This window comes from Hipposideros armiger, unplaced genomic scaffold, assembly GCF_001890085.2.
Source record: "Hipposideros armiger isolate ML-2016 unplaced genomic scaffold, ASM189008v1 scaffold_168, whole genome shotgun sequence".
In the NCBI taxonomy this organism is placed as follows: Eukaryota; Metazoa; Chordata; class Mammalia; order Chiroptera; family Hipposideridae; genus Hipposideros; species Hipposideros armiger.
This window is the reverse complement of record NW_017731518.1, coordinates 2,632,878-2,657,046: the sequence shown is the minus strand read 5'-3', so window position 1 is coordinate 2,657,046 and position 24,169 is coordinate 2,632,878. Positions and strand designations below refer to the sequence as shown.

General features: G+C 33.7%; 2 protein-coding genes across 2 annotated transcripts in view; one reads left to right on the top strand and one right to left on the bottom strand.

The window, feature by feature from the left end:
- Positions 1-12,425, top strand: part of CHPT1 (choline phosphotransferase 1) — a gene marked incomplete at its 5' end in the record, with an annotated part of 27,131 nt that extends 14,706 nt beyond the window's left edge. Inside the window, 6 exons of the mRNA XM_019651863.1 lie at positions 1,885-1,969; positions 4,596-4,727; positions 6,929-7,087; positions 7,553-7,678; positions 9,694-9,893; positions 12,257-12,425. Coding sequence (XP_019507408.1) covers positions 1,885-1,969; positions 4,596-4,727; positions 6,929-7,087; positions 7,553-7,678; positions 9,694-9,825 — 634 coding nt within the window. The remainder of the gene's footprint in view (positions 1-1,884; positions 1,970-4,595; positions 4,728-6,928; positions 7,088-7,552; positions 7,679-9,693; positions 9,894-12,256) is intronic.
- The window catches only part of SYCP3 (synaptonemal complex protein 3), a 12,859-nt gene continuing 972 nt past the window's right edge, over positions 12,283-24,169 (bottom strand). The window contains exons 2-9 of the mRNA XM_019651871.1: positions 23,398-23,541; positions 22,889-22,955; positions 22,690-22,724; positions 19,204-19,321; positions 18,064-18,163; positions 15,190-15,288; positions 12,462-12,557; positions 12,283-12,336 (exon numbers count right to left, since the gene is read on the bottom strand). Coding sequence (XP_019507416.1) covers positions 12,283-12,336; positions 12,462-12,557; positions 15,190-15,288; positions 18,064-18,163; positions 19,204-19,321; positions 22,690-22,724; positions 22,889-22,955; positions 23,398-23,524 — 696 coding nt within the window. The 5' untranslated portion in view covers positions 23,525-23,541. The remainder of the gene's footprint in view (positions 12,337-12,461; positions 12,558-15,189; positions 15,289-18,063; positions 18,164-19,203; positions 19,322-22,689; positions 22,725-22,888; positions 22,956-23,397; positions 23,542-24,169) is intronic.

Below are 24,169 nucleotides of genomic sequence, written 5' to 3'. Positions count from 1 at the left end.
CTGTCTCTTCATAGTTCAAATATCTGAGGATTTGGTGAGTGAGTACCCTTTTTATCACCTCCGGAGCTTTGAGTTTAATTTAAAATCTGTGGTATGAATGATGCACGTGTGAAACCAAGGTGTCTAGCTCAGTCCTCACGTGTCATTTAGTTCACTTAGCGAGTGTTTGTTCTATAACCCCTAATCAGCTTTTCCAGTTGCTCTGGTCACTAGTCGTACCCTTGGAAAATTATAAATAACTTCATGTAATTCTACCATTGTTACTGGAAAAACAGTGCAGAACTCTGATAATGTATATCATTTAGTAGGAAGAGCGTTGGCTCTGAAGCCGATTCCCTATAGCAATATTCAGGTGTTCCAACACAGGCATGGAAACATCATTTCAGTTTCCCTCTCCAAGAAACGAATAATTTACAGCTTATAAGACTCATAATAATAAACATTAATACCATTCCCCCTTTTTCTCTACAAAGTATCATACATTATTATGTTTTCCTTTTCCAACTAACTTGGCTATTTCTCCACACAGCCTAGAGGCCTTGGTTTGCCTGCCACTGATCTTACTATTATTGGATTGGTCATTAGTCATATTTTCTGTTTATTTGTGGGCTAGTGTTCAATTCACCTTTTCCTCCTAACTTCCCTCAAACTAACTCAGTTGAAAAGTATTTTCTCCCAAATCTCGTTTTATTTTATCATCTAATCCCAACATTTCTTATATTTGCAGAGCAATAAAATATTCCTCTAGCATCTAAAGACTCCGCGGGCATCCAAGCGGAGATGTAAAGTAGATAGATATAAAAATCTGGAGCTGAGAAAAAAAGACATGGATTTGGAGATATGGATTTAGAGGCCATTAGTATATAGATGGTAGTCTTATATAGATAAAACTGTTTAGAGAATCTAAAAGGAGAAAAGATGGGATTCTAGAAGAAGTAGCCTTTAAGATGGGGAGGAAGAAGCAGTCTTCTGACAAGAGCTTCCAGCAAGGTAGGAGAATCAGGAGAGAGAAGGGAATAAATTAAAACATAGCAATGCATTTCCAAAAGGAGGGAGTGGATCAGCATTCTAAATATTGCAGAGAAATTGTACAAGATAACTGAAATGCATGTTTTAGATTCCACAAATTGGAAAACACTATTTACCTTAAATAATTTTTGTAGAATGGGGCCAAAAAACAGACTAGAATAGATTAAGCAGCAAATATGAAGAGAGGAGGAGATTACAAATGTGCTACTTTTCAGGCAGCCAGTTTATGGAGTAAAGGAGAGAGCAGTCAGTAGCTTCAGGGGATGCAGATTGGACACTAATAATGTTGGCTGGTTTAGTGGGCTTTTGAAAGAAATTAACTCATGTTTATACATATTAGTGGGGAAATGTCTGTGAAAACCAAAGAAACTATAGTGACTTAGTAACTTAATAAGGAAAACTTGGAATTTTCCTGCTTTTTAAATTAAATTGACTTGAGAATATTTAAGAATTTGTCTTGAATTATCTGGTTGTTTTGATGTTATAATTTTTCCTGATTGTAAGAGTAATACTTGATTGTTATAAAAAAAATTCAAACTTAACAGAAGTACATAAAGTAGAAAGTAAAAAGCCTTTTGTAATTTCAACGGTAACTGCTATTAACAATTTTATACATGTATAAAAATTTTTCTCCCTGTGCATATACTAATATTTACCTGTATGTGAGCACCTGTTGCTCTACAGGTTTTTCATTTCACAGTGTAGTCAGTAATTCAGAGACAAAACTAAAGGTGAAAATAAACTAAGTCTATAGAGATTTTTACATTGTTGATATTTAATATGTAGTTAACTAACCTCCACATTGAGGAAGTTTATTTACAAACATCTTTTCTATTCTTTGTCCTTCCTCTTTAGAGTGGATGTAACTGAAATTCAGGTAGCTTTAATGATCGTCTTTGTGTTGTCTACATTTGGAGGAGCAACAATGTGGGACTATACGGTAAAACTGAATATTTAAATTGAAATTTAAGTACTTTTAAAATATTTAGGGAAAATATTGCATTATTAATTTTCTTCAGAAATTCTTGGCATTGTATTTAATATTCATGCAATTTCTTAACCTTTCCCCTTTGTTTTATCATTGTATTGTCCTATATACCTTATTATGGCATTTTCCCTTATGCATGAATATATTACTCCATAGAAGAAAACGACCCCATTTCCCTAATATGAAATTAAACACACTAGTTGAACTACCTTTTCCAGGCCAAAATGTTTCTCATGAATTATATATTTAAAAAAGTAAATTCAATAAAAGATTTTACATTTGAAACTTGTCCCTCAATATTAGGAAACAAATGTTGCTAATTTGAATTTTTTATAATCTACTATGAGGTGAAGTTTCCCATATTAAAGGAATGTTTTATTTTCTGCTTGGTTGGTGACCTCAGTATTTTGATAAAAGTTGACTCAGGAAACTACTGTCATAAAGTCATGCTTTGCATAGGAAGAAACTATAGAGAGACAAATTATTCTGTGTCGACAACCTAAGTCCACAACACTGGCTGACTCACAATCTCATCATGCCCATAGAGTTAAGAAGAGGAATAAGGATAATATCAATAGTCAACAAGTAAACATTTATTCAACATTTACTACGTTTCTAAACATTTTACTATCACTGTTTCATCTGACCCTCAGAACAATCCTATAAAATAAATACTATCATTATTCCATTTTATAAATAAGTTTTAGAATGATTAACTAATTGATCCAAGAATGCATAGCTAGGAAGTACTGGAGCTAGGAATTAAGTAGACTGATTCCAGACTCTTACGTTTTTAATTACTAAGCTTTATTATATCTCCAGTGAAAATAGAGATATAACACTAAACATACTCTTTCCATAAGATCCCTTGGTATTTACCCAAATAAGATGAAAACTTCTATCCACACAAAAACCTGAATACGTTTATAACAGCTTTATTCATAGATGCCAATATTTGGAAGCAACCAAGGTGTTCTTCAGTATGTGAATGGATAAACTATGGTACATCCAGGCAATAGAATACTAGTGTTAAAAAGAAAGCGCTATCAAGCCGTGAAAAGACATGGAGGAAACTTAAATGTATATTACTTAGTGAAAGAAGCCAATCTGAAAAGGCAATAAATATATTGTATGATTCCAATTATATGACCTTCTGGAAAAGGCAAAAAAATGATATAGTAAAAAGTTCACTGGTTGCCAGGAGGGACAAATAGAAAGCCCAGAGGATTTTTAGGGCAGTGAAACTATTGTGTATGATACTGTAATGGTGGATACCTGTCATTATGCATTTGTCCAAACTCATAGAATATACAGCACCCAGAGAGAGCCCTGGACTTTGGATGATAATGACATGTCATTGTAGGTTCATGGATTATAACAAATGTACCACTCTGGTAGGGGGTGTTGATAGTGAGGGAGGTGGGGAGGCATATGGGAACTCGATGTACTTTCCGTACAATTTTGTTGTGAACCTAAAATTGTTCTGAAAAGTCTATTAAAAACAATAAGAGATTATTGGGTTGTCAGAAAAGTCATGACGCATTTTTGAAACAAAAAACATAGAAAAAATACTTCATGACTTTTCGACAACCCAATAGTTTCAGAATTGCCAATTACAGTTCCTGTCACTAGGCTCAGAAATCGACTGGGCATATTTTTAAATAGTGGTACATTTCCTGAGACATTTGTATTCCTTCTCATCATATAAGAATAATAGAATCAAGTATATGCTACTGTAGGCCTCTAGAATATACTAGAAGGATGTGATGTGTTTTTTCAGGTAGCTACTTTGCCAATACCCATAGGTAAATGTGGACCTAGAGGCAGTTAGGCAACTCTGGTCATTAAGTCAGATGTGGTGGTCTTAAATTTGGAATCCTGATTTAGTTTTAGTAGGGGAGAATTTATTTTAATTTTAAAATCATTTCAGTGTTTTGACAATACCATAGGGAGAAAGCACATCTGCTTATTCTCACCACCAAGAATACTTATTTTAGATGTAGATTTTCTAAATTTAATTGTTAATCTGTAGTTTCCACAAATTTTGGTACAATATTTCAAAGTCTATGTTCAAAACAGGGTGTTGGCAATTCATTGTAACTTGTTTAAATCCTTTGCTGCCTTTGGAAGTTTTCTTGAACAGCTGTTGACCAACAGGTAAATATACTGCTAAAGATTGAATCCTGGATATTAACTACACAGAATTTTTGCATGCACACACATCATGACTATTTGTCACATTCGTGATGCAGATCATGGGGTCTGACTTTCCTGTGACACTGCCTTTTAAAGATACTAAATCCAAGTAAACTATCCTTTTTCATTCCTTTAAATCAAATGAAGGCTTATGAGATTAAATATCTCATTACAATTACATAAGTAGACTTAGCTGATTCCTTTTTCATTTAATGAATAAAATCATCAAATTACCACTTCAGGCTATATTCCAGAAGTTAAGGTTTGATTCTAAGAAAAAGGATAGCTTATTGCACAGGGCCATATCAATGTTTCTTTACTGTTTGATAGGAAAAGAAATTCTGTTTTCTTAATGATTTGTTTCTTTCCTCTACCCTTAAAGATACCCATTCTAGAAATAAAATTGAAGATCTTCCCAGTTCTTGGAGTTGTAGGTGGAGCAATATTTTCCTGTTCAAATTACTTCCATGTTATCTTCCATGGTGGAGTTGGCAAGAATGGATCCACTATAGCAGTAAGACATTAATTTTATTATCATTTAGTATTAATTTTATGCTCAATTTTCTTATCATCATCTACGGAGATAATAAAAATATGCCAAAGTTCAGGAATGGGGAAGGGAACTAAATATCTTAAAGGATTCTTTTTAGGCATATAATACAAAAGCATTTTGGTGAACACACAATGTGCTATATAGATGACGTATTACAGAATTGTACACCTGAAACCTATGTAACTTTACTAACCATTGTCTTTACTAACTTTACTAACAACTTTAATTTTTAAAAAAAAGTTTAGACTGATAATAAAGCATTTTTCCTCTTTCTGCAGCCTTTCTGAGTAGACTTTTCTTACATTCCATTTGCTCATCCACTGTTTCATTACCGTACATAGTTAAGAATTGCCATTTGTTTTCTTAGATTTTGTGCCTTGCACTAATGAGAAAAGGTAGGGAATGAGTTGCTGTTGGAATGGCTGGAAAGCTGCCAGTAGTCATGATTTCACATATGAGGCAATTTATTGCTAATGAAGTAAATGCTGTTGAAATTTCACTGAAATATATTTTTTAAAACTATTCTAATATTTTAAAAGGTAACATTTTTAACCTTAATTCTTAAATTGAGTGGATAGACGTGTTTTGTGTACTTTGCTCCAGCTATAATACTTTTGTATTTATTCAATTTATTTGTTTTTTAAAACTTCTTTAGTGCTTACATGGGAGTCAGAATTCCTGTCAAGTTTTAAGAAAATATAATATCTGTGTTTTTAAAAAAAAACACGTTGTCACCGTCAAGAATATAAGTACTTATTCCAGTGATGCCATCTTCTATCAAAACGTTGTTGGAGTGTCTTTAGAATGACTTTAAGCTATGGCTCGTTCTCTTTAATTTCTTTGGTGCTGTAGTTCAAATTTTCTGTACTTTAAGGGTGAATTTAATTTTGAAAAAAAAAAGTCATTTGGAGCTAGGTCTAATAAATAAGAGGAATAATAAATACGAAATACAGCATTTTTAGTTTTAAAAAGTCTCATCCTCTTAAATGACATGAATTAACTCTCAAGACAATTCCAAAGGAATCCACATAATTCATAAATTATCAATCCTTATGAATACATTTTGTATACATAACTCAAAAACACAGTATAACACTCAGATATATATGTTCTGATATATTTTGAAAAATTAATGTGTTGTTTTTTGAGGCGTTTTGTCTGTTGACCTCAGTATAGTACTATGCATAAAGTGCTTAGAAATACTTGTTGGTTGGCCATGAATGATAGAATAGAGTCACACTAAAGAAAATACGATTTAGCAAGGATCGGTGTCCACTTTAGAGAATATTTTACTAAGAAATAATTGATTAAATGTGTGAAGGAAAACAAGAAATCAAATACTATGACTAAGAAGTGGTTGATTTAAAACTCTTAAACTGGTGGTTTTCCAAATGTTTTAGCAGATTTTCTTGAATCAAACCTACAGAGCCATAATACAGATAAAAGTACTATTTTATTAGCCTAAAATTTTATTACTATATAGTGTTTTATTATATGATTTTATAGTAAGTTATAATTTATAACATGTAAACTTAAATAAGTCTTTCTAATGAACACATTTAAATTGGTGGTTAAAGATTTAGTAAGTCATATTACCAAAATTCGGTATTTTGTTCAGGATAAGCAGTACTGAGAGAATCCTGATTCACTTAGGTAAAAATGTAATGGATTGGATTGTACGGACATTTGCCATCTAAATGCAAAAAACGGGGGGAGGAGGGGGTTGGTATAGAGAGAGACCAAGGCAGAATTAAGTTCTTCCTGATCAGTGATTAAAATATTCTGTGAAACAGATCAAGCTTTATTTCAATATCTGGGCAAAAGTATGTTAACTTGGAAATCCAAGTGTTGATGGCCTTTTAGCATAGTAAAGTTTGGTACAAAATAAATTATATTGTTATTTTTTAGTGTTTATGAGTTCAAAATGTGTATGTATATAAAATTGGAATCATCATCGGTGGCACGGTATTACATCTGTATAACCCTAGGGTTCTGTGAAAGTTTGAAAAGTACTGCTAAGGCCTGTATACTCATGTAAGCCATACATTACATCATACTCTTCTTTAGGTCTCTGGTTCCTGGTACAAAACACATGCTCAGAAAATGCAGTGTAATAAGTGCAATGTTAAAATGTGATGTTGATTTTCTGCTTTGTTCATTAGGGCACCAGTGTTTTGTCACCTGGACTTCACATAGGAATCATTATTATACTGGCAATAATGATCTATAAAAAGTCAGCAACTAATGTGTTTGAAAAGCATCCTTGTCTTTATACCCTAATGTTTGGATGTGTCTTTGCTAAAGTCGCACAAAAATTGGTGGTAAGAAATTCTTTTAATTTTTATGATTGATGGTATAAGTAACATACTTGGTCCTCAAACATAAAGCTGGAAACCATTTCATACAATGGGTAGGTTTTTTGTGGTGTTATCATCACAAAATATATTTACCTATTTGTGCTCCAAGTAAAACTGTAAAAGAATTAATGTTATGTTCAGGGAGACAGACTCTTTAAAGTAAGTTCTTTCAATTATTTGCTTAGCTGTAATTATCAACTATAACTCTCTGATATCAAGGAATTTAAATATTGGACTTTAATAAGCTGCTTAGTCATCCATTCATGAATTTGAGAATTTTTAGCTTCAGTATTATATCAAATGTGAAATTAAATGGTCTCTTTATCCTTATTTAATAGTGAGTTAATGTTATAATCAATTCTGTCCTGAAAATAAAAGCTAAACTGTTTAAAATTTAATAGTGAAATTATCTTGTTTACTTTTTTATAGATAGCTCACATGACTAAAAGTGAACTGCATCTTCAAGACACTGTCTTTTTTGGCCCAGGTCTTTTAATTTTAGACCAATACTTTAATAATTTTGTAGACGAATATGTTGTTCTATGGATAGCAATGGTAAGTTCTTTTCTGCTAAGATTTTTATTTATTTTTAACATGTCAAATAGCACTATGATTAGGAGTCATTTCAGTGAAATATCAGGTAGTCTCACTATACAGTAAATATTTCTGTAAAATTACTTCTTTTAAGCTGTGAACTGTTTTTTATTGAGTATAGAAGTGGAGGTCTTGCTTCCAACAACCTAAATCCTTAAAAGTATAACTGTGTACCTTAAAAATAACTATATCTTTCTTCCCCCCCAAAAATAGTAAAAAGATGTCAAAAAACCACTTTACTTCGCCCAAAAGACGCTAACATTTACTAATGTCTGACTTTTACTCAATCAAGCTTGTTGGAATTATTCCGAGCTTATAGCAGATAACAGGTAAATTAGATGGAGTTAGTGTTAGCAAAGGTGGGCACTTATTGCATCAAGAACTGTCAGCTAATATTGAGGAAATGAAACAGAACCGACAGTATTACCAAGTACAAGATTCTGGGAACATTTTGTGCTAGAAGCAAGCAACCCTATATATCTGTATGGCCCTTGAGTAGTGCATAATTTATATTAATAATGACGACTCTCTTCAAAGATTAAATTCTCATTACATCCTGCTTCAGAAAGTGATATGGATAATACATATATTCAAAATAGTCATTATTATTCAAAATGATTATATAGAATTATGGTCTTAAGGCAGAACCTTTAGCCATAAGAAGAAAATCATTTTGGTAACACCTTAATCACAAAAGTGGATAAAGGAAGCATTATTAATTTTTTTATTTTATTGAGACCTCTTTATGGTTGGTCTTCAATGAATGGTGGTTTTGAGCAATTCTGTGCTTTTCCCTACCGCAACCTCCCTGGCCTTCACTAAATTGTTAAGTAATATGTAAACACATGTTAAAGTGCACTAAAAGAAACCCTGCAGTGAATCTTTTGATAATTTGAATAATCTCACCCTCTTTGTTAGATTTAGGCACTAAACAACTATATCTGTTCTGTGCGTAGATCACTTGGGTATATCTGATGATCCTTTATACTAGGTTCTAGCAGCGGTTCTCAACCTGTGGGTCGCGACCCCTTTGGGGGTTGAACGACCCTTTCACAGGGGTCGCCTAAGACCATCGGAAACCGATATTTACATTATGATTCATAACAGTAGCAAAATGACAGTTATAGAGGAGCAACAAAAATAATTTTATGGTTGGGGGTCACCACAACATGAGGAACTGTACTAAGGGGTCACAGCATTAGGAAGGTTGAGAACTGCTGTTCTATATAGTATTATACATTTTTCTGGAGCAAATTAATAATTTAATATCCATTCATGGTCCATTCAAGTCTTCCATTCTTCAAATGGTAAAATGTAAATCTTAATCCTTGAAAGATTTTCAGGCAATATTCTAAAAAGTGTTTGCAAATCAGAATAATTTCCTTTAATTTGCTGTCCACTTTAAATACTTTTAGAGCTTTTAAACAGTCTAAGTTTAAGAAATAGGGAGTGATTATTCAAAATATCTGAAAATACAATGTAGGGTTTCTTTTAGTGAATTCAAATAAGTACAATAATACCGCAGTATAATTTTGTATATGCCTCCCCTCAACTATTATCTTTCCCAGGCATTTACTTTTTAAAACTAAACTCAAAGGAATAAAAAATGTATATGATGGAATAATTTCATTATAATGACTGATAACCCCTTCTAGTAGACATTTGTGGCTTTGTTACACAGTAGAAAATTGAAAGAAGGTGGAGTCAAGATATGCATTACTTTCCAGCTTTTCTATTTTATTATAGGCTTTTACCGCTCTGAGCCTCAGTTACTATAACTGAAATACCCTGCATATTCCAGAAGACTATATAGTGAGGTCCAAATGTGAAATATATGACAGTACTCTAAAATGTAATTTTTCAGTGAAGAATTTTGGGTTAAGGTTTGAGATTGGCAGAGGGCAGAAAAATTGCTGCTGCTTAAAAAAAGAAATACAACATAATCTATTTTATATTTTCTTTTTTTGCTTCTAAAGGTCATTTCTTCATTTGATATGATGATGTACTTCAGTGCTTTGTGCCTGCAAATTTCAAGACATCTTCATCTAAATATCTTCAAGACTTCATGTCATCAAGCACCTGAACAGGTTCACAAGCATATTGACTAATAGCCCAAGGAAAAGAGGAGAAGCAGTTAGGGGAACCTAGGAGTGAAGGAAATCCCCTTTTGCAGGAGGCTAGTATACTATGAAATAAGGTTATATTTGAATATAAAACATTAAGTCCTATAGATTCCATTATGTCTATTTCAGTTGTTAAGACCTCATTATGCATCAGTATTTTTGACCACAGATGTTATCCGAGTAATACAATCTATAAATTAGAAACATAACCAAAGAAAGAAATTTCAATTTTCTGAGAGTACGAAAGTGAACCACTATAGTTCTAAATAACAATTTCTTTGATTCAGAAATCCTTATTAGACACTTGGGATTTTCATTGCCCAATGATTACATAAAAATTCAGGACTTAAAGGATTGTAGCCATGTTGAGGGTGATGCTTACTTTGATTGCTAAAAATTGATGAGTTTATAATATTGCATAAGTGCATGGATTGTAATACTCTTAATTATTGAGTCAAATGATGCTAGAGAAATGATTTTTTATTAGCCTTTTTTCAAAAGAGGTATGTTAGTATCATAAAAGTAAATACTTGCTTTAATATGCCAACTAGAATTTAATTAAAAGGGCTACTGGAATTTTCTACAAATTTGTATTTAGTAAAAGGAACTTTTGTCTTACCAGTTCAGAAAAACAAATGAATCTTTACAGTGAAGGTAATTTGTTCCTTGATAATTTTGAGTTGAAATTTCATTGTCACAAAAAGGTGGACGTTGAACATTCCCTTTTATGAAAATAATACAGTAGCTAAAGCACAGTTGACATATAAGAAAATTAGTAATTTATGAAAACATGGCAAAATCATCTTCCCTTCAGGATATCAGCCAACGTTACTTGAAGTATACATTTCATTTGAGGTTAAAAAGGGGGTAAAATAAAATCAGTTATTCAACCACTAAGTACTTTCATTTAAAAATATTTATAGTGCTCATTATGAATGACAGAACTACCACAAGGATGTTTGGTGATCCAAATCCTGACTCCCATCTTACCCTATGTTTAATTTTATCCAAGTTCTGTAGACCATAAGCCATATGGTGAAAGAATTAAAAAAAAAAAGTAAATGATTAATGAACATGTACTATATCTTAAGGAAGAAAAAGACATGAATGAAAAAAAAAACTGAAAATTGATATTCCTTAAGAGGAAGAAATATATATTTATGTGAATTAAGTACACAGAAAACACTCCAGAGTACTGATTTTGCCCCTGTAACTATTGGTAAAATTAAATAAGGACCCTCTTCGAAATTTGAGTATTTGAGATTTATATTCTGGATACTTTGGCTTAAAAGGGAAATCCTTAACAACATGCAAAAATTTAGGAAGTAAACAGTCCCTAGTGTCAGATATTCGTTAATCGTGGCAGACTAATTTCTTCCTATGTATCACAGAAAAAGAGAATCAGTATGAACTTGTTTTTAAAAACTTTGAAAATCTTAAAACTAAGATAAGAGTGAATTACATGGGCAAAATTATTTCATGCATTATTATTTGTTTTGATGATTCAGTGAAAGCAATTTGAGCAAGAAAATCGTAAGTTTGACTTATTTCAAACAAAAGCTGAAACAATTTAATATTTATTAAATCAAATGTTTCATGTTATCTTATGAGACATTTTTAAAGACAAGGTATAAGAATTAACTTCATTTGGAAATGAATATAAAATCAAACTTCTATATATTTACTCAATATTAAAATTGAAAAAAACATTCTTGGTAATTTATCTTTGAAGACTGATGTGAAGTACTTAAACCATAAGTAATTAGGTATGTTAATGATATGCTCTTAATCATTATTACAGGCATGTGCCATTTAATTGTGGAACAAGCCTAATTAAATGGCATTTTGATGTCTTTGTGGGAATGACATATTCACTAATCCATATTTTAAAAGTGATATTTATATATGGTTTTTATCAGTTTTATTCCACAACACAAACTTAAGTTGCTTTTAATAAATTTTATAAGTCAATAGTTTCTTTTGAAATCTTATTGTTAGAACTGGCTGTGTAACTTAATGACTATATACAAAAGGATGTACATGTAAAATAGATTGTTTTTCTTAAAGAAGAACAATGTAACCTTCTATACTTGTGCTTCCTACTTTTTGGGACTGACAAGAGAGACACTGAAGACAAACTGGAAATTAAGTAATCTTTATTGCTAAAAGTTAATTGGCAAGTGTTAGAGAGAAAAATTCACTATTACTATTAAAGAGCAGAAAGCTTGGTACATATAATTTAGAAATTGCTGCTACTCACATAACTGTTCAGATTTTATTTGGAGGTTAACAGAAAGAAGAGGCTTGAACTTAAGCTGATGATAAACAAGATGTAATGTTTAAACTAGAATTTTTAAACCACTCTGAAGATTTACATGCCCCTTAGCTAATATTATAATTGTATCATATTACTTAGGTTCAAGTTCTTCCTTCAAAGAATCATCAGAATAACGTGGATTGAAGAGACTTTCGAACAGCTGCCGTCTCTTGCTGCTGCTGTTACATGAAAGGAAGTATTAAACGTTTGTTTAATTTTTAGATAAGTGTTATTACATATTTCAACAAATAAAACATTTCAACGCTTACATTAATCCTTATTTTTTGGATTTTACAGGACTTACAGTTTCCATCAAACATTTTTTTTGCATCATAGCCATTTCATTTCTAAGTTCATTTTGTGCCTCAGTATCTAGATTCTTCTCCAAGTCTTCCATAGTCTAAAACACAAAAGGCTATGTTCAGTTACAAACCACTACTTTTCATCTCAGGTTCTAAACTTGTACAATTTTCAAAAGGAGGAATTTTTTAATATTCAAATCATGTACATTATTTATTCCAAATAAAAATATTCTAAGTAATACATCAAAACCAAAATACCCACTAAAAGATTAAAAAGTGTCAGACAAGAATCAAATATTATTATAGGAGGTTATAACAGCAGTGTAGTGTACTTTGCTTGAAACAGTGGGTTCGTGAATTAAGGTTTCAATATCGAACATAAAAAGGAAAAAGTCCCAAATCAATAAATATGATCATTTTGAAAATTTATAATAAGTTTTCTAAATATCAGGTGGTAATCCACTTATTATGACTAATAGTCAAATGTGATGTGAATTCATTAAAGGGAATAAAATGATCTGTAGTATACCTCTTCAATTTATGAAAAATAAAAATTATGTTATCAACCTTTACTAATCCAATAAATAGTGATCCTGATGCCTACTATGTAAAAAGTACTATGCTAAGTGCTGTGGAGAAATTTAAAATAACACATTATCATTCCCTTATTCCAGTGAGAAGAAACATGAATAAAAAATAATACAAAACTTTATAATAGGAATGGAAACACAACTTGCTGTGGCTATGTAGTAGAAAATGGAGATTAATTCTAATTTAGTTGGCAAAAGAATACGATTTCAGTAGATAAAGAAAAAGGAGTTAAAAGTATTCTAGGGCAAAAAGCATAAGCAAAAGCATAGTGAGTGAGTTCAGAGAAAGCATTAATTATGTTGAGGGGTGAAAGTAATGAACAAATGTAGTAACTGAAACATAAAAAGAGGATCACATTATTGGGTGGAGGGAATCTTGAATACCTAAAAATTTATAAGAAGAAGCTACTGACAGTTTTTGAGGAGGGAAGAAATGTTTTAATAAGATAATGTAGACCTATGATGAATGGATTAGAGAACAGAAAAATCAGCATATTAATATAAGCAAAGAATGATGAGGTTCTGAACTAGGACAGTAGCAGTGGAAATTTTTTAAAAAAAGAACGAACCACGGGAGAGGTAAAAATTGCAGAACCTACTATTAGATGTGACAAATAAGGGAGGTAGAGGAGTCAAATATAATATTAAAGTTCCTATCCTAAGTGGTAACATTTAGTGATAGTATTTAGAAGAAATCTTTTCTAGTACTTTATCAAATCTTCACACCAATCAACAAATGGTTTTCAGGGAGGTATTAGAGCAAGCTGATTGGAAGCAATTTAAAAATAAAAAACTTTTGTGTTCAGATATATTATTTTAAAGTTCTTTAAAAATATTTGTTTGGGCCGGCCGAGTGGCTCAGTTGGTTAAGAGCTTGCTCAAGACTGCGAGCTCAGCAACAGGGTTGCCGGTTTGATTCCCACATGAGCCAGTGAGCTGCGCCTGAGCTGCCAACAGGTGGCAGGATGGCTCAGCTGGTGAGAGCACGTGCTCCTAACAACAAGGTTGCTTGTTCGAGATGGTGGGCTATGCCTGCACGCAACTAAAGACTGAACTTGGCTGCCTGCCATCTGGGTGGCTCAGAGGATAGAGTGCGCGCTCTTAACAACGAGGCTGCTGGTTCGACTCCTGCATGGGATGGTGGCTACGCCCACTCGCAACTAACTGAACACAGCACCTTGAGCTGAGCGCGTGCAACTGGACTTGGAGCTGAGCTTGCTGTGTCCTCCACAACTAAGACTGAATGAAGGACAACAACTTGGCTGTTCCCCTCCCCCAATTCCCCAATAAAATCTTTTTAAAAAAAATTTGTTTTAAAACTATTTTACTAGTTTACTCAGAGAATACCAATTCCTTTAGAAGGGTGATATTTTTACATGTATTTGAAAAAGATTTTCTAAAAGAACCCCCATCCAAAAGAAAGCATATGCAGGATTCCAATGTACTCATGAAAAATTACTAAAAAACAAACAAAAAATATATATATGAATGAATAAGAGGTCAATGCCACAGACCACAATTTCTTAATATACATGTGTAATTAGATAATTCTCAATCCAAAAATTTTTAATCCTCAACAGGCTTTTTCATTCTATGTCTCTGCCATCTCTTATAAGTTGCCATATAAAGCCATTTTTAGTCACTGGAATGTTTCTAAAAGCACATGTGCCATAAAATACATACATAATAATTTGAAAATATCAATTTCAATAGGTACTTTCTATATAACAAACACGGGACATAAAGATAAGACTACATAAAAATGATTTATAGACTTTCTATTTTTAGTTGAATAGAGAACTATCACCAGTGTTAATAAAGGATGAATTTATGAACAATATGTACAATTTTTATTTAAAATTCCCATTTCACCATTTCCTGTTTTCATTAATTCCCCCAAAACAGAATCCTAAAAAAAATACTTTTAGCACTTAAAAACAATACATTAGAAATGGATAGTTAAGAATTTGGGTTGTCGGAAAAGTCATGACGCATTTTTGCGACGAAAAACAACAAAAGTACGTCATGACTTTTCCGACAACCCAATAAGCAAAATGTTCTTTCCTAGACTTGGAAAACATTATCTTCTACTTCCATACATTTTTTATAAGGATATACTGTGCTACCAAATGCAACAGACCTTTATGAATTGCTCATATAATTGTCTAATTGTTTTCAGTTTCTGGCTCTGAACAATCCTAGCTTGTTGAAGTGTCTTTCGTTGCTGTTGAAAAAGGTTCTACAAAAGCAAAAGAAAAAATTATGTGATAATAATTTGAGTAAAATTTTAAATTTAGCAAAAAGTAAGCTTAAAAGGAATAGTTTAAAATCAATACATTTAAAATTTTGCTTTAACGTCATGACCAAATTTAGATAATTTATATTCACCACTAATATAAAACAAAAATATAATAATCCTACCAGTCATTGAATAGAAAATTTGAATACTCAAAATATGTCTTAATTCTTGGTGCTTTCGATATCAACAGAGATGATCCTTCCAAAAATGCTGGTCTCTCAGTTCCTTGGTCTACTTTCCAGCAATGATTTTTATCCTCCACCCTACTTTAGCCACTCACATATTTCATATGCTAGATTTTGCCATTACCAATAACTATAACCTCTATATAGTACTGATAATAGCAAAATTCATATTAACAATGTATTAGATACTACTCTGAAGCCTTTTAAATAAACATATACGAACTCATTTAAATTCTATGAGATAGATACTCTTATTATCCCCCTTTTGCAGATGAGGAAAATGAGTCAAAGAAAAATTTTCCATAGTTTCACAGAATCCAGGCTCTAACCATTATTCTATACTGTTTCTCCACATATCCCACAATTCAACTACTACCTCCCTACTATTCTAGCTTACTCTTTTTAGTAATACAGCTCAGTAATCTCAAGAGCTAAAATCTATTCATCTTACTTACTTTTCACTGTCCCCTATCCCTATTCCCATGTCATTTTCCTCTTTCCCAGTGTAAATTCTATGGTCAATCATTATTACTCCTTGGGATATATAGCTTGTTCCCTCCTTACTCTGTCATACTTGTTTGGCTAAACCCCAACTCTAGCTACTCTGCCTGCATCCCTGCAGATGGTCATAACTGAAGAAAAACTTACAACATGCTAATAGGTCTCACTTTAAATCATGATCAATAGCCTAAATTGGACCCATAATGTTGCTTGTCAATTGTATTTCCTTAATTTATTTACTGGCCCACTCTCAAGAAAGCATTTTATACCTTTTCATTTGACCTCAAAAGGCAACATAGTCTATCATCTGATAACCTTAGTTATTTCACTAAAGAAAGAAGCATTCCAAAGAGGACTTTCAGTCTCCCATCACCATTATCTACCCACCCACCTACATCCCTCTGTGCTCATACTTTACCTTCTCTCCTATTTTTAAGGATGAACTATACTTGTTCCCTGCTAAGGCCAACTTCTTCACATGTCCCATCCATTCTCAAGAATTCAGCAAATGTCCCCCCTTTCCATTTTTTATTTTTCCCTCAAAAATATTCCTAACAGCATACAAACATGCTGGTCTTGCTCCATTCTTAAAAAGTATAAAATAAAACACACTTCTTTTTCTACTCAGTCTACCACCCCATTTCTTTCCCATTCTCTCAAACTCATTCCAATTGGGTTTTTGCACTCACTGCTCCACCAAAATCATTCTGTTCAAGACTGATCGGAATCATTCTGATCAACAGCAATGACCTTTACATTGCCAAATCTAACTTATTTGGCTCATAAGCAGCATATAAAAAGTTAATCCACTCTCCTTAAAAGGCTTTACTTTGCTTACAGCTGTTTTCTTTCTACCTATTGGGCCACTTAGTCTTTACCCGTTTTCCTCATCTTCTTGAACTCTCAAACACTGAAGTACGTACTTACTCCAGGGCTCAGCCCTTGTCTTTTACATTTACAATCACTCATTTGCCCTTAGCAGGAAACAAGGATAGTTCATCCTTAAGAGCAGGTGAGAAGGTAAAGCATATGAGCACAGAGGGATGGATGTAGGTGGGTGGGTAGATATGGTGATGGGAAATTGAAAGAATTCCCAACTTTGAATATTCAACCCATATCTCTTTCCTGAACTCCAGACTCATACCAGTGGCCTACTCAACATCTCCCTTCGTTTCAGATGCCTGTTTCATATGCATCTTAAACATTTCCAAAACAGCTGATCAACCAACCCCTAAAATGATGTAATATGAATAACACCTTAGCTCTTAGATAAGAAATGTGATAATTTCACAATGAAAGGATAAAGTAAAAGGATACTTAATGTAGTTATATATGACTTCGATCTCCTATAGAAATGGGCAGGTAACAAATCTAGCCATTAAGAGCAAACCATGTTTTGATCATAAGGACTGGTTCAGGAATTGACAATCCAAATTAGTCAGTGATATTCCTCTAGAGGACTTTTATGCCAGAGTTACTGAGAAAGACTATCTAAGTCCACTAGGGTTACTAAACTTGTAGTTAAATCTGGGATTGCAAGAAGCTACTTTGCTTACCACATTGAGAGAGCCTACTATGAACTGGAGACAGAACCATGATACTATTGGGTTGTCAGAAAAGTCATGATGTATTTTTTCTGGTTTTCATTGGAAAAATGCGTCTTGACTTCTGACAACCAAATACATGAACAATCCTCCCTCACCTCATCCAGCTATGCCTGAAGCTAACCTACCCCTGGACTTCTTTTATATAAACCAATAATCTTCCTTTTGTGCTTGGACAAATTTCTGTCACTTGGAACTGCAAGAATCCCAACCAATATAGGAAGCAAAGACCAACAGCTTTTATGAGAATGGTATGTGCCTCTACTACTCTGATTTACCATTCAGCAGGACCAAAACATACAGCCAGCAATGGGTAATGGAAACTGGCCAAGCTCTATGGATCTCCTCCTACAAGGCTATGCTCTCCATTCCTACTTGACTCTTGGTAATGATAGATTAATTATAAAGCTAAGCATGATACTAACAGCTAGTTTTTCTTCTCGTTCCTTAGTTTTCTGCATATCTGTCTCCCACTGCTGAAGCAAAGTCATAAACTCCTGAGAATAGTTTTGGTAAAGCTTCTTTCTGTAAAATATAATAACAAATATTGTCATATTTCATGGGAAAAAAATCATTCAAAACAAAATTCACTTTACCTAGTTTATACTATAATAAAAGAAGGAAATAATAGGACCTTAAAATTTCAGATATGAAATCAAGAAGTAAAATTATGGGGCCGGCTGAGTGGGTCAGTTGGTTAATAGCACGAGCTCTGAGCAACAGGGTCGCTGGTTCGATTCCCACATGGGCCAGTGAGCTGTGCCCGAGCTGAGTGGCCACGAGCTGCCATGGGTGGCCAGATGGCGACTGAACTTACTAGCTGCGCCCTCCACAACTAAGATTGAAGGACAACAACTTGGCTGTTCCCCTTCCCCAATTCTTCAATAAAATCTTTTAAAAAATAAAAGTAAAATTATGATTATTGCTGATTCCAGAAGTATTTATTTTCCTAACCAGCTAACAGAAAAGCCCTCACATGCTTTAGCTCTTTAAAATTAAGCAAGTTTTATTGTATATATAAATTTTCCAGAAAATTTCATTTTACTGCCAAGCAGTTTATTTTTAATTTCCTCCTAATATGGATCCTGAAAAATAGATTCAATGAAGTTATATTTATCATATAAGATTTCCAAATAAACATGTTTCATTTATTTTTTTCCCCCATTTTGGTACAACGATTTTATACAAAAGAATTCAGCTAAATATTCAGCTAAAATATATAAATTATTTACAATATAAGATTGATCTTTTTCTACACTGTTAAACAGTTAACTATCACAAAGCTAATGGTTTATATGGCATTTACTTTTTATTCAGCTAGTGTATTTCTATAGCAAAAACTCCTCCATCTTTATTTAATTGGATAAAGGCAATCTTGATTAATTTCTAGGAAATATATCTCCAGTCTATGAAGTAGTGAGGTTATAGGACTAAAGGATTTAAGAGAAAAAAATCAAACCTAATATATTTTTTACTGGAGACCCCAGTAAATATAAGATATTTTTCATAATTTGCACGAATGAATACTATGAAATGATAGGCTGTGAATGAACCAACAACCATACCTTTTCTCTTGTTGGATTTTCCAAACATTTTCAACTCTCTGGTTACTGGTTTTGCAAGAAGATTTGGCATACATTTCTAGTTTTTTTCTCTTGGTAACAAGAGCCTCGTCAATATCAGCTATATGGAAAGTAAATATTAAAATTTAATGTTGAAGAAAATTACATATTTTGTTCCCACACATTCAAGGAAATATGGGTAAAGTTGGTTCAACAGTTTCAGAAAGACATTTAAAATTAAATCTTAAAATAGACAATAGCAAAAGCAAGGTTATTTGCTTCTTGATAACTTTTAGTTATTATTATCCCAGTTCTGATTTTCCTAGCTAGATTTTTTAATTTTTATTTATAGATGGTTAAAAAGAGCTAATAAAAGAAAAAGGAGTCTCAAGGACTAATTTCCTCATGAGAAAACACACGGTTAAATTTTTCTAAATTTATAAAATATTTTCCAACTGAAAGAACACATTTAGATGAATTATTGTTAGACTCATTATATGAAACACACAAAACTTTTAAAAAAAAGATAAAAATAGTTAAAGAATAAGAAAATTACTTGTTTTAAATATAGTCAATGATACTTTTAAGCATATCATTTGCTAAAAGAGACAAAGACCAAGCATAGAAAAAAAAAATTTTTTTTAAGGTTTTATTGGGGAATTGGGGGAGGGAACAGTGTTGGGGAATCAAGGAAGGGAAACAGACAAGTTGCTGTCCTTTTGTTCTTCAGTCTAGTTGTGGAGGACGTTGCTTCACTGGCCCATTGTTGGTATTATCATTGTGCTCTTCCAGGGTGATGCAGTCACTTGCTGGCCATTGGATGGCTGTTCACGGCGGCTCACAGTAGCTCACGAAAGCATCCGGCCAGCGCCAATGCAGCCTATGCCATCTCCAGCGACTCACGGCAGTCCAGCTAAAGGTTGAGCTATTGTTCACCATCTTAGATGTAGAGGGTGCAGCGTCACTGGTCCTAATGTGGGATCTGAACTGGGGCCCTGCTGCTCAGAGCTGGCATCTCAAGACAAGTCCTAACCAACGCGCCACTCGGCCGGCCCGATTTTAGTCTTAATTGAAGTAAATATCGATTGGGTTGTCAGAAAAGTTATGGCGTATTTTGTCTATGTTTTTCATAGGTCATTTATCTATATAAAGAACAAAGACAGGGCCGGCTGAGTGGCTCAGTTGGTTAAGAGCTCGCTCAAGAGTTTGAGCTCTGAGCAACAGCGGTTCGAGTCAGCCCGAGCTGAGCAGCCGTGAGCTGCCAACAGGTGGCGGGATGGCTCAGCTAAAAAAAAAAAAAAAAAAAGAACAAAGACAATCAATGATATATTGCCCATTTTGTTCGATAACATTTTGCCATCTTTCAGTGAGCTTCATAATTCCTTGTTCATAGAAGAACCTGTCTTTGCGAAAAACTGAACAAGGTGCTGATTTACAGCCTCATCTGAATTGAATGTTATACCATGCAAGGAGTTTTGAAGACAGCGAGACAAGTGGAAGTCTGAAGGCGCAAGGTCAGGCGAGTATGGTGGGTGTGGCAACACATCCCATCCAAGCTCCAATCATTTTTGACGGGTGATCAAACTTGTGTGTGGTCTCGCGTTGTCGCGATGGAGCACAACTCCTTTACAGTTAACAAGCTCTGGATGTTTCTGGATGATGGATTCGTTCAAACTGTCCAATTCCCGACATACACATTTGAATTGATTGTTTGGTTCCTTGGTAGGAGCTCACAAAAACACAATCCTTTAAAATCCCAACACACTGAGAGCATAACCTTCCTCTGATGAATGTCTGCTTTCGATGTCGTTTGGGGCGAATCATCACATTCGGGACCAAGACCGTTTGCGTGCCACATTGTTGTAAACAATCCACTTCTCATCACCAGTTATCAGTCACTTCGAAAAAGGACCGTTTTTCTCACATTTAATGAGCATATTGCAGATGTTTGTACACGCCATCAAATGAACTTCTTTAGGTCCATGCGGAACCCAAATATTGAGCTTGCTTACATATCCCAGCTTCTTCAGGTGGTTGTGAATGCTTGAACGATGGATGTTCAATGTTTCTCAATCTCTTGTGTCATGTAATGTGGGTTTGACTCGATCAATGCCTTTACTTTGTCGTCATCAACCTCGATGGGCCTCCCTGACCGAGGAGCATCGTTGAGATCAAAATCACCAGCACGAAATCTCGTGAACCATCGTTGGCACTGATGTTCTTGTAGAGCATTGTCACCGTAAACTTTATGCAACTTTCCACAAGCTTCACATGCGTTCTTCCCTTTATAGAAGTAAAACAGTAAAGTATGGTAAAAATGAACAGTTTGGTCTTCCATCTTCAACTTGTAAAATCTCCAAAACTCACCCAAATCGCTCAATTTTTTTTAGAATGAAGCTAGAACTGTCAGCTGTCAAATGACATAGCAATAACATAGATGTGAATACTAGAGTCTAGGACTTCCAAAAATGAAGGAGTGCCCTCTGTTGCAAACATGCGTCATGACTTTTCTGACAACCCAATAGATCCGTTCAAGAACCATTTAAAATACTTTTGTGGAATTTTTTATAGGACATTTTTACCCATAAGTACTGCATTTCATAAAATTTTTAATACTTCAAATAATGTTTTTCTAAACATGTACATATGGATGTACCATCAATAGCTATTTTTCAGTAATTGTGATGGAGCTGCATTATTATATAAATGTTTCCAATATCCATCGGTAACAATAAATATATAAGCCCGATTACAAAACAAGCATTTTGCCACAACCAAATCGAGCAGGATTTTCAAGCATTCAAAAGACTTGATTGTATAAATAACCTATATCGAGAAGCCAAACATTGACTTGTTATGAGTACTATATACCCTAATACAGTTAACGTAACTGATATTTGACATACCACTTAAAGTTTATGAACTTTTCATCTGATTATATATCTCTTACTAGCTAGCAAGGCTGCCTTAATTCTCAACTACGTAGTTTAATAATGTAAAAATAACAATAAAGACTTATTTTAAAGGCTTCAATTTATACTGCCCCTGATAAAGAAAAGAACAACAGAATGTCAGAGAATATAACTAAATTGAGAAAATGGAAAACTGACATACATACCCATGTGTGTTCGTATCACTTAGTCTGTGGAAAAGTCTGCAAAAGTCCATGCAAAACGGGGTAGAGTTTTCCCATCATTTTGTTCTAAAATTCCACAGTCCATTAAATTCACATATATATAAAATAAAAGCACCACTGCTAGTAAAAGTACTCACCATTGTTAGTACCATTTGTACTCTTCACATCCACAACTGGAAAAGGTTAAGTAAGGAAATCTATGAAGCTGAATCTCATATACTTATGCAAAATCTTATATTTGAGAACAAGGCATAAATGACAGTCTTGAGTACAGTTGATCAGAATTTCGTATTATACAAATTATATGGTTTAAAATAATTTTCTTTAAATACAGGTATCTCCTAAAAACATACCTCGAAATCTTTCCAGCATATTCGGTATGCCATCCCTGTGAAGAAAGTTCATTTAAAAACTTAATTAAGGACCCAGAAAATATCATACTTAATATCATAAAATATCACTCAGTATTTTACATATAATACTCATTGGCAAAATAAACTTTTCTTAAAGTACTTAGTATCTAACAGGCAAAAATTATTATAAGCACATTACCCGATATCTTCAACTATTCCTGCAGAACTCCTTTTCTTCCCCTGCTTATCAATTACTGGAGTCTTCTCTGCATTAATAAAAAATAAATACATTTTTGAAATTATACTATTTTGGTAATTTTTAATGAAGAAATATCTTAATTTTGAGGTCTTTTAAGCATTTTATCAACATGAGTTTTTAAAGCAGATATATAAATGCAAAACTTTCTCTGCAGGTTAGGTGAAATTAAGAACCATGACCATTTTATGTGAACAATTTTGTAAGTCTTCCTGTGGTAATGTCATAATAAGCCATTTATCAGACATTTTGGGAATAATGACTGCAAAAGCAAGAGATGCTATACAAGCTACTCTAACTCCAAATGAAGTTTTATTACAGTTTAAAATGCAGTAGGTTCTCTTATGGCCACACCACCCTGAACACGACCGATCTAGTCTAAAATGCAGTAGGTTCAACATAAATGAACTACAGGACATGGGCACTGCCCAACGATATTAGATATACTGTACCATCAGTAACACCCTCTGAAACACACAGATCTTCATCTTCTTTCTCAGAGTCATAGGCTCTTCTAATCTGATCCTCCATTGATGTCTTCCCAGACTTCCTGGTATGTTTTCTTCCAGAGGGCACCATATCTAGATGTTCTCCGCCTTTTAAAAAATAAATCTCTCAAACCTTCCGAATCCAAAGACACCATTTAAATAAACTGGTAAATTTCAAAATTAGAGATATCAAATAAAGATTATCTTAGTTCAACAACATTTTAGGAGTCTCATTTATTTTGGTGGACCCAAAGCTAACAATAAAATGAGAGCGTCAACCCTGCTAGCAGGTGTGCTGCTATGAAGAGCTCGCATCTGAGGGCTGCCAGATGCGAATTTTATCCCGCCTCTGCTAGAGTCTGGCTAAATTTGAGCCATCTAGTTTTTGCATTTCAGTCACAAAGTGAAATCGTAGTTGGCAGGATCGATCATAAGCATGCCAAAAAAACCTTACAGCAACATAAATATAAAATAAAAACATTCTGTAATCTGTGTCGTGGAAAATTAACGTCCATATAAGATTTACGCAACACACGCATTGAGGACAAATGAAGAGTGGCCCTTAATTTCAATTGTTTCTGATGGGATTGGGGCTGGCAGGAGACAAAGATGGCTGACAAAGGTCCACCCTCCGCCTCCGCCTCCCCAGCCCCTCCCCCCCAACCCCCGACCCCAGTAACCGTTCCAAGTGCGGTGTGACCCGTCAGACCCAGCTCAGCCTGCTGCTTGCCCCTCG